At 41.2% G+C, this 10,446-nt stretch overlaps 1 protein-coding gene across 2 annotated transcripts; it reads left to right on the forward strand.

Annotated features, from left to right (window-relative positions):
• The first annotated feature begins 426 nt into the window (after window positions 1-426).
• Window positions 427-10,046, forward strand: LOC124702332 (FIP1[III]-like protein). 2 transcript variants are annotated; one of them, XR_007002411.1, is made up of 10 exons: window positions 427-801; window positions 1,244-1,365; window positions 1,634-1,760; window positions 1,851-1,907; window positions 1,976-2,062; window positions 2,149-2,250; window positions 2,331-2,413; window positions 2,519-4,142; window positions 6,397-6,474; window positions 9,081-9,191. XR_007002411.1 is itself a non-coding variant. In XM_047234461.1 (9 exons), exons 1-9 carry the CDS (start codon window positions 427-429, stop codon window positions 9,636-9,638), a joined length of 3,135 nt encoding a protein of 1,044 aa, XP_047090417.1. In that variant the 3' UTR covers window positions 9,639-10,046. The 2 variants fall into 2 exon arrangements, 1 of the variants encoding a protein (XP_047090417.1); XM_047234461.1 differs by lacking the exon at window positions 6,397-6,474 and having other exon boundaries at window positions 9,081-10,046.
• The last annotated feature ends 400 nt before the right edge of the window (window positions 10,047-10,446 follow it).

The following is a 10,446-nucleotide window of genomic DNA, read 5'->3' on the forward strand; positions in this document are numbered from 1 at the left end:
AATTTTGAATTTTCAGAGATGGCTGCAGCCACTAATATAGAAAAGGGTAAAAAATGGAAGAAAATATACTACTAAATGGGATAGTTTTGAGAAATTTCTGTTAAATTGGGTAAAAAATGGCACAAAATTGATCTTATGGGGTAAAAAGTGAAATTCACTCTTTTTGTGTGATGCAAATGGCACTATGTTTTTTTTTCGCGGGAACACTCCAAAGGTTGAGCCCAAAAGAGAAGAAAAAAATGGGAGGCCGGTGCGGCCCGTGAAGAGTGCGCAGTTGCCATCACCGGCCCGTGAGAATCTGGTTGCTAGGGTTTTAGGCTTAGCAGCAGCGTCTCCAAGGTTTTTGCGCAACCTGCTTCACGCCACGCCTCTCCAATGGCTTAGCGCTAGCGGTTAGCACCCATCAGCGTTCCCTCTTGCTCCTCCATGGCCGACCCAGCGGACGCCGCCTCCGCCTCCGCTGCGGCGAACGACGACGACGTCGACGACCTCTACGCCGACCTCGACGACCAGGTGACCGCCGCGCTAGCCGCCGCGGGGGAGAGCGGCGGCTCCAACGCCAAGGACTCCGACGACGCGAACGAGGCGGTGGATTTGGGGGACGGGCTCGCGTGCTACAGCAGCAGCAGTAGCAGCAGCGAAGAAGAGGAGAGCGAGGACGACCTCCACATCGTGCTCAACGAGGATGGCTGCGCGCCGCCGCCTCCTTCTGCCGGCCGGTGTGACGGGGAGAGTGAGGAGAGGGAGCTTCGGGCAAGCCTCTTGAAGGGTCTGTCTGGCAGCGATGGCGGCCTGCGCAAGGTATGCTTCGCGAATTTATGAGGAATTGCTACCTACTGGTGTCAAATTCGTTGAAACGTTGGCTAAAATTTCCTCTTCTCTGCTGGCGTTTCCGTTGGGCTGGGAATGGCAATTAGGAATCGCTATAAATTTGCTGATTTTTCTGCATCGGCCTCAATACAAGCCATGATGCATAGCTTGCACAGGCCCCTGATATTCATATCCAAGCCTTAGTGAGCAAGCCCAAATTGATTCTGAAGCTTTACATCCCAATTCATGTTGTTCTGACTTCTGACTTGTGATACACGGGGTGTGTAGCTTGGGATTGCAATTTTGTAGATGTACTAATTTCAGTAACAAATTTCAATTCAACGACATAGTACATGGGGCAGTCTATTCCATTGTGAGAGTATCAACTCTGTTGATTGTATATGTTTTTTTATGTTTGGCTACCTTGTTCCAGCTTGGCAGGCACCATTGCAAAGGGCTTCTTGACAAAACAACAGTACCAATCGCAGGACATGGTGATATAGGTCACCAGCATGCATTTCAGAAGGATTATTACTTTTTCTTGCCAAGGAACAGGTACGAGCCAACTTTCACCCGAGCACAAAAGCAAATGGTCCTGTAATTTTCTCTAACACCGAGCGTTGCTACCCGTGCTCTCTTTGTGATACGAGTATTTCTGTTCTTGTTGGTGATTATACATTAGATCACTTATGACCTTTGCTCTCTTCTTTATTGGTATGAATTAGCTGTGATGAATTATCATTTCTGTCTATGTGTCTTTCTGTCATGATTAGGATATGTAGTTGCATTTGGTTGCTTACTCAATGCTGGTAAAACGTCGCAGGACAGTCTTTGATGTAAACATTGAAGCATTTCAACAGAAGCCTTGGAGACAACGTGGTGTAGATCTTACCGACTACTTCAATTTTGGTCTGGATGAAGAAGGCTGGAGAAAATATTGTTTTGGCATGGTAGGTTCCAGGACCCTTTTTTGTCCATGATGCTGGGACTTGGTTGGTTTGGAAATTATAATAGAACAACTTTACTGTTTTTTCCTGTAGAAACAGTTCACACAGAAAGACAGATCTCTTGCAGAAAAGTCGTTTGGAATGGATCAGGTGAGGCATGGCCTTGAAGGTTTACCATTGTGCTTATTAAGTATTCTCTTACATATCTCTGCATACAGGAATCATATCACAATCTTGAATCTTGTAAGTCAATGCCAAAGCCAGCAACTTATTCTGAATTCAATGCAAGTGATGACCTTGACAAGGTAATATGAAGTTAACTTTGGTGCACTGTAATCAATACATGCCTTTTGCTCACTTTGTCAGAGCTAACATAATACCATACATCTAGCCAAAGGGTAGAGCAATCCATGTTGAAGGTGGTGGGCTTGAACGTCTTCCGTCAGCAGATTTGTGGCGTCCGAGGCAAAGGGATTCTGATGTTGTGATACATGTATGTTTCTTCAAGGTCTCTAATATGCCGTAGCTATATCTTCTGGATTATGCCTTCTAACTAGTAATCTGATTGTACAGGTAAACATGACACGTTCACCCTCAAATCACTCCAATTCATATGACAACTCAACAGTAAATGACAAGTGCATGACTACTGAAAGGTAAGCATAGCTGAAACTACATGTTCCTGTTTTTTTGAGGATGTCATCCTGTATTACACAAAATGTTTGTTGAACTGACCGTGTCCTCAATCACAATAAATGCAGAATATTGGCTAACAGTCCCGGTGTCAAATGTTTGAAAGAAACCAGCCTTGTGGTGGATAGGGTGGTTGATAAGGAAGTGCTTAGTGCAAGTTCCTCAGAATGTACTGGGGGCAAACTGGATCTAAGAGATTCAGCCTGTACAAGGGGCCATTCTTCTAGTTCTGATTATTCAGACATGCTTTCTGAAGAATCAACAGATGATCGCTATTTTAAGAGAGCCAATAGACATTCAAATTCCAAAGCTCTTCATTCAGACACCAAATTTAAGGATGCAAATGTCAGATCTGTTTTGTGCCGCCAGTCAAGTAAATCAGACCAAGAAAGTAACAAGGGAGACAGCCATAGCTCTACCCCCTCACCTTCTGATGATAGATATCACAAGGCAACTAAATTTCTGAGGACACATGAACCTGATTTCAAGTCCAGTGGAGTATACGCGAACCGACAAAATGGCTACCGTATCCTTAAACTTGGGCGTGAAGGGGAAAAAGAACAGAAGAGGAAAAGTTCTGCTCGTGTAAGGCATGATAGGCATGATGTGTTTAACAAGGAAGAAACAATAGCAGATAGGTACCCTAGTAGATATGCTAGAGAGTATGAGGGGAAAAGATCTGACTCCACTTTCCTCAGCAATGATTGTCGCAATGCTGTTCGCAATAAGGTGTATGAAAAGCGTGATTATTCACCTATTGAGAGAGCAGCTTTGAGAAATGATGTGCAGCACTTTAGCCGCGTCTCTAACCATCAGCGAAGCCGTTCTTGGCATGAATTCAATGATGATGAAGATGCTGTGCAAAATTTCTCTTCAGCCAAGGGGTGGCAGCAACGTCATGATTATAGATATGGGTACAAGTCAATGCTAAAAGCTGAAGTTTCTGATGACGTTGATGGGAGGGTATACAGAGAAAGTTACTACCAGGAGACAAGAAGAGTCCGACATGAGACACATGACCACAGTGAAGATGATGAATTTTTCCATTACAATGGCTACAGATCTCGTGAGTTGCGAGGTCCTGAGGTTAGAGGAGAATACCGAAGCAGAAGATCTGCAGAAAGCAATTATGAGCATTTGGGGCATCCCTACCACCTTGTTTTGTCTCCTCAGGCAAATGACTACCCCAAAAACTCTGAGAGGAACTGGCCTTCTCCTGGTTTAACCTCCTTGAGCTCAAGAAACAGATGCATTGATAACGAAAGAATCCGGCACGTTGAAATGATGAGATATGATCATGATGGATATGATCAAGATAGCAAGCAGCATAGTTCGGCAGTTCAAGTCGGCAACATTCAGCGATCTGCTGCAGCCGCTGAGACTGGTTACTGTATTCTGCCAGCCAAGAGGAGGCTCCATGCTGATATGGGCTCCATTAACCATAAAGATTTTGGCGGCTTAGCGTTTCCAAAAGGGAGAAGATTGACACATCACCAATCCATGATCAGTGATCAGAGGCCATATGCTGCAGAAGTGCACAATTCGCCGAATGATTTCGTTAGAGAAGCCATTTGTAGTTTCAGCGTTATGAGAAATAATAAAACCATTTCAAACATTGAGAGAAGGCATGAGCGCTTGAATTTTCAGCTCAAGGACGCAGATAGCATCCACTTGAATAATAGGAAAAGAAAGGTAAACTTTGAGAAGACAAAATCAGCAATGTTGTACACACATATAAGTTTCAATAGATCTTTTCCTTTACATGTTAAGTTCTTTTTGTGGCAAGATGGTGAGTTCAGTCAACACACACATGCACATAGAAAGGGGGAAATAATCGTGGTGCTTTATGCTCTGCTCGAAACTGAATTGCACATAGCTCAGTCCAGTAGTGGATAGTTGCAAGTCCGCAGTTTTCTCTGAAATTTCAGTTACTATCGTTTGGGTGGGCATTTAAGCACTTGCCAAAAAATGCATGTGCTTCTTGTCTAAGCTGTTTTTAGATGATCTGATACTCTGTTGAGATCCTACAATCTTTTTCTGTCATTTTTAATCCAACTTGGATATTGGTCAGATATAGTCTCACTCCATGTCCGTAAGCAAGGTCTGGAATAACTCTGCAACACAATTCTAGATTTTTATGGGTTATGGGTTAGCTTTTGCCCATGTTAGTCCTGTTATCCACATTTTGAACTGTCCCTTGTTGAGATGCAAGCGGATCACTATTAGGGTACCATGTACCCTCTTTAGTTCAAATAAAAAGAACTAACTTTTCTAAAATGATAATGCCATTGCAAAAGTTAGTTTTCTTTGAACTAAAGAGGGTAAATGGTACCCTAATGGTGACCCACTTGCATCCCTAGACACTTGCTTTTGTATTTCTGGTATGACCTATGGTTTATACCGGGATAACTACTGTCTGGAGGGGATAGTTGTTGGCACGTTCATAACAATATCTGATCTTATTGTATTGTTGTTTAGTACTCTTGTCCCACTTTAATGCACTGTCACAACTTTGTTAGCTTCTTTTCCACCCTTGAGACTATACCGTGCTCCTGTTTCGGCATTTGCATACTTCTGTTCAATCTTTGATGTGATTAAATTTTTCTGCACCATTATTCACTCATAGGTGGTCAGTGAAGTGTTAAATCCTCTATGATTTTAGTATGTTGAACATGTATGAAGCCAGGAATGCCCTGATTCTTGATAATAATCAGACTAAATACTTGCATATATCAGTAGCAGGACATGAATAATTGATAAATGGTAATAGGCTTGTTCATGTGAAGCTCTTCTTCACGATGTAGATGTGCTGTTCCTTGATAAATGGTAATAATTGAGTAGATCCAAGTTCAGGAAATCAACATTATACCTCCGTGTTACTTTCCTCGTGAGCATATTGTGTCTGGTTTGTATGTCTGACCATAGACTAAATACTGGCATGTTCATGTCAAGCTCTTCTTCACGATGTAGATGTGCTGTTCCTTGATAAAAGGTAATAATTGAGTAGATCCAAGTTCAGGAAATCACACATTATAGCTCCATTTCACTTACTTTCCTCATGAGCATATTGTATCTGCTTTGTATATCTGGCCATAGGAACTCAGTAAAACGTACTAGAACAGAACTTCTATTTGAGCATTTCCAATTAAGTTACGATTCGCTTCTTCAAATGGATCAACTTCCAAGGAAAATGTGTTCTTTTCTAGAAAAATACATAATAATGATGAAATTCCTTTTCAACTCTTGAGGTGTGAGTGGTGAGAAATTGTTCTGCTCGTACAATTAAGTTTACCTTGCTCTCTGCTGACTGCACTTACAATATTCAAGAACTTGAGCTGGCTAGCATTTTGAACTTATTGTACTTTACATTTGGCTTTATCCGTGTACCATGACATAATATATCCGCTGCTAATTTTTCTTTTATTGATTTGTTTGATAAATAGCATTTCCTGATGCTTACTATCCTTCTAGAGGAGATTGACTAGGTGTCACGGTGTCAGTACAATGCCCACTGCCCTTATCCACTTGTAATTAATGTGCTCTTACACGTGCTTTCAGTGGTATTTTGGTTTTATTCCACATGGTTTTATTTTCTCGAGTGTATTATATATATATATACTCCCTCTAACCAAATAAATATTGTAGAAATACTTTTTGAGACAAATTATATGTATGATTTTACTATTTCCAGTCTTAATATTTAAAATGATATATCCGTAGTTAAGGTTTTAAAAGTTTGATTAAAGGCATGTCCGGAGCGTCATGTATTTGTGATATGGAGGAAGTAATAATGCTTAAATACACTTGATTGTAGCCTTACTTCTAAACAAACAAAATGTACTGTAAATCTGTAACTCAATAATGTTTAAACTAACACAAATTCTGTATTTGTATAATGCCTTTGGTCTTATTTCTGGAGTTAATTAATAACCTGAGAATATATTAGGTTTTGCTTGCTAGATTCTGAAATTCGGAATTTAACAACATTCAAAGGGTCATGCTGCATATCATCAACCGGTGACAGGTGATGCACACTGTCACTGACAGGAAAATCTTGTAATGTGCTTTGATATTTTGATTGAACCAGATTGCAGTCAAATTAGTCAAGTTTATTGTTGGAAAACCAATAACACAGAAGTGTCTGAATTATGTGCTGATGTGTGAGAAAGCTTGGATTTAAGTTTTAGCATTTGGCATGCTGAGAAAAGGGGTGTTTCTTTGCAGTTTTTTGTTACTAAAGTTTCTTTTACTCTTCCTTTTAAAATGTTATAGCTCATAGGTTAAAATCAAATGCCCAATGGGGTGGCTAATTAGTTTTCAGAAATACCCCATGATTGCAGCTCAATCCCAGGCTGTATTTCGTCTTGCATAATTCACTTTTGTATTCTAATAATGTTTGCTGTTTTCCTTCAATTGGAATACTTGCCTTTCTACTACATGATTTATTTATATTTATTACTTATTTCTTTTTGGAAATATTTTTCAGTTTCCAACTGTTGGTGAAGTGTACATATTCCTTCTGAATCCCTAGTAGAAATGTGGTAGATTGATTAGGTGTCAATGGGAAGTAACCACAATACCACATTCAGTTCAATTATTCTTCCCTGATAGTGAAAAGATAGATAGATGGTATGATCGATAAGAAAACGAAAGCAACAGATGTCTCAAGTTACTATCTATTTCTATTTCTGACTTATCATATCATCTAAATACTCACGATTTGGTACATTTACGGTCAGGTTCATACTTTTTATCCTTAGTGCAGATCAACAACATGTTCATGTCCAACAAAAATGTTCACAACTGGTTATATCCAGCTGGTACTTGACACATGCAATTACTCTTAAGTATTATTCCTCACTTGCCTGCATGGTTTATTAATATACTTAGAGGAACATTTTGGTTAACATATTTTTAGCAGTGCTGTGATTTTTTTAGCAGCTAATACCCTCCAAATTATTATATACTTGTTGCTTAAGAACAGGCTTATGATATTTTCCTTTGGGCCTGGTTGTCGGTTTACCAACTTTTGTCTGTAACTCATGTACTATTTTACAATCTTATAGCATCAGATTACTACTACAAAATTGACGATAATTGTTCCTTAGGAAAAGGTCCATTTTCAGCTCTAAAGTTTGTTTATTCAGTTTGAAATAAACCCCGAAATTCAAATCGCACATCTGCATTGAACCTGGCCAACCCAGCCATTACTTCCCATTTGGGTGTTTGACTGTATTGGGATCATTCGCTACTACAGGATTTGATCAGCCCTACATTTCAGTTCTTTTTAAGAGAAAAATACAATACTAGCCCTATTTTCCTCCTTGATTCTTCTTCTCACAACACCAACACTTTCTAGTTTTCTCTTTTTTCTTCTCATGCCACCAGCTGAAGTGAGACATGCCAAAAAGGGTGATGGGGTTAGTATGGAGAGACCTGCAACCGGCGGCCATGGAGTGGGTCTTACACTGAGGTGGCAGTGGCACCAGGGCATAATCGTGCAATTGATTGTATGAGACTACACTGAGGTGGCAGTGGCAAGGGAAGGGGATAATGTAGTCACAAGCAAATGTTCGGGGGACACTCAGGGCATGTTTGGTTTACTGGTGATGTTGACCCTACCAATGTTTTTTTGGCTCACCCGCTAGATTTGTCTTCCATTTGGAACGCCGCCAAAATATTGGTGCGCCGAAGCCCCCCCTCCCCCCCCCCTCCCCCCCCACTATTCTGCTTTGTAAATCTCGCCAGGGCCTGGGCGTGCTGAGGGCGCACAATTCCTTCACCAAAATTTTTGCTGGGTTAGTTTGGGCTCAAACCAAATACACCCTCTCTGCCCAAGTAGATTAAGGGGCATACGTCGGTCAAAGTGGAGAATGGGAGAAGGTAGCATCGATGACATGGGGGTTGTGCTCGGTAGCATCGTCATCTTTGGTAGGTCGGCGAGGTTCTCCTGGATCTTGAGCCTGGCCATGGAGACCTGGGCCGGCTTTAGTGTTGGGTGGCACAGACAGGCCTACTGTTCAACTCGAAAGAAGGGGACATTTTTTCGATAATGAAAGAAGGGGACATGGTCAACATCCCTCCCCTATTTCTCTATGCCAAAAGAGCTTGGGGCCTGGGATGGCTTAGGATTAGGAAGTTCAGGGTCCCCAATTCAAGGATTGGAATTACAGGGTTTGACTTAGAACACACATCAAACTTAAGGATTTGCAATGGACCTTTTTCATTCTCTTTGTATGCCTATGTGCTTTGTCAAGCCGACCACCCTAGTAAAATGACTAAAATCACAACTCCCAACAGGAAATTGCTGATCAAGACAGTATATCGTAGTTTTTTCTTGTGTCAAAGCCCTTTGCTTCTATAACACCTTTGTGTATCAACGACAAGGACTATCTTTCCAAGCTTTAGGAATAGTTTTTTACACAACAGTGAAACACAAATATCTTAATTGTTCAGACTATTTCTTTGTATTTGGCGTTTCAGTAAAAGAGGAGGTGTACCTTTGTACCACAATTTTTCATGCATGCGCCTCACCCTCTGCTAGACTTTTGTCCCTCAAATTTATATTATCATTGCCTCACCATTTGCTGGATTTTTGTTCCTCATTTTTGTATTATCATCTTATTGCAGTTTAAGCGCCAAGGCAATGAGACAAGGTGTGAAATCGAAAGCGAAAGTGGGGGATGTCTTGCTGCAGACAAGAATTTGGACGGTAGCAAACACCAGGATGTACGCCAGAAGGTGAAGAAACCGAATGGAAGCTATCAACACTCAGTCTACCAGGATTTGGAGAAGAAAAGATGCCAAAAACGCCAAAATACCGATGCAGATGAGATTGAGGAGGGTGAACTGATTGAAGAGGACCATCAGGATACTGTTCCAGAAAGCAAGCTTAGCAAGCCAAGGAAGGCAGTATTGAGGTCAGTGGTCGAAGCGAGCTCAGCAGCTCAGTTAGAGACCGTCAGTGCAGTGTCAAAAGATGTTGGAGCTACAAAGGAATGTGACGAAAAACGCATACTTGCGGTGATGGAGAAGATGCAAAAGAGAAGGGATAGGTTCAAAGAGCCTGTTGTTGCCCAAAAGGAGGAAGACAATGGCAAGGCCGAACAGCTAGCTGTTGCATGTGCTGCAGAAGATGCAAAGAATCAGCGACCTGCAAGGAAACGTCGTTGGGGCGGTAATGGTTAGAGAGGCTTGAACTCGCCTTGAGCCAGACAATACTTAATCTTATATTATCATTTTATCATAGCAGTACTTCAGAGGTATCAAATTGTCAGGTAAAGGTGTATGCGGGCCGTTGCCCAGGGATTCAAGTTTGAGACACTGTAGATTTCATATGTTTTTTGATGATTGGAATAGGACACAAAATGTACAAAGCATTCACATGTTGCCTTTGTAGCTGACCTCTATAGATTCTACATTATGAGGCACATTTTTGTCAGATTGATATAGGCTAATAAGATTGGCAATGGCAGCAGACTGAGTGCCTGCCCGTAGTTGTAATGGATTATACTCTCGTGTGGGGAGAATAATTTATGCTGCTTGGGAATTCTGATATTTGCGCTTCTTTGAAACAACATTTCTGTGTGCTCTACTGCATATGAACTAACTGTTGCTTGCACAGTTGTGCAGCTGCACTCCTTTATATGTTGAGTGCATTTTCACTTTTGGAGCTTTTTTTTTTTTTGTAGGAACGGTGTTTTTTTGTTTGTTTGTTGCAGAAATGCATTCAGCACCTTATGCAACCGAGTGTGCTGAGATTTATTCTGTTCTTTCTTCCGCCATGGTATGTATAAGCAGTACTGACAACAGAATTGCGGAAGTTGAGTTTTATGCTGTTTTGTGTGTGTGAATTGCTCTGTAGCAATGCTGCATATGCTGCATTGCAGTGATCACTTTGAGTTGAAAAGTATGATCTATCTTTCCATTGTGCATCTTTGAGCTAAATATATCTCGTTGTTTTGTGAGGACTTGTGACATGTACTAGATGTTGATA

The sequence above is a fragment of the Lolium rigidum genome, chromosome 3, assembly GCF_022539505.1.
Source record: "Lolium rigidum isolate FL_2022 chromosome 3, APGP_CSIRO_Lrig_0.1, whole genome shotgun sequence".
In the NCBI taxonomy this organism is placed as follows: domain Eukaryota; kingdom Viridiplantae; phylum Streptophyta; class Magnoliopsida; order Poales; family Poaceae; genus Lolium; species Lolium rigidum.

Bases quoted from the DNA above. Each gene is read 5' to 3' on its own strand.
- LOC124702332 (XM_047234461.1), top strand. From the start codon at position 427: ATGGCCGACCCAGCGGACGCCGCCTCCGCCTCCGCTGCGGCGAACGAC. The intron at 2,063-2,148 runs GTAATATGAAGT...CCATACATCTAG, and splicing joins CAAGTGATGACCTTGACAAG to CCAAAGGGTAGAGCAATCCA. The intron at 4,143-9,080 runs GTAAACTTTGAG...ATCTTATTGCAG, and splicing joins TGAATAATAGGAAAAGAAAG to TTTAAGCGCCAAGGCAATGA.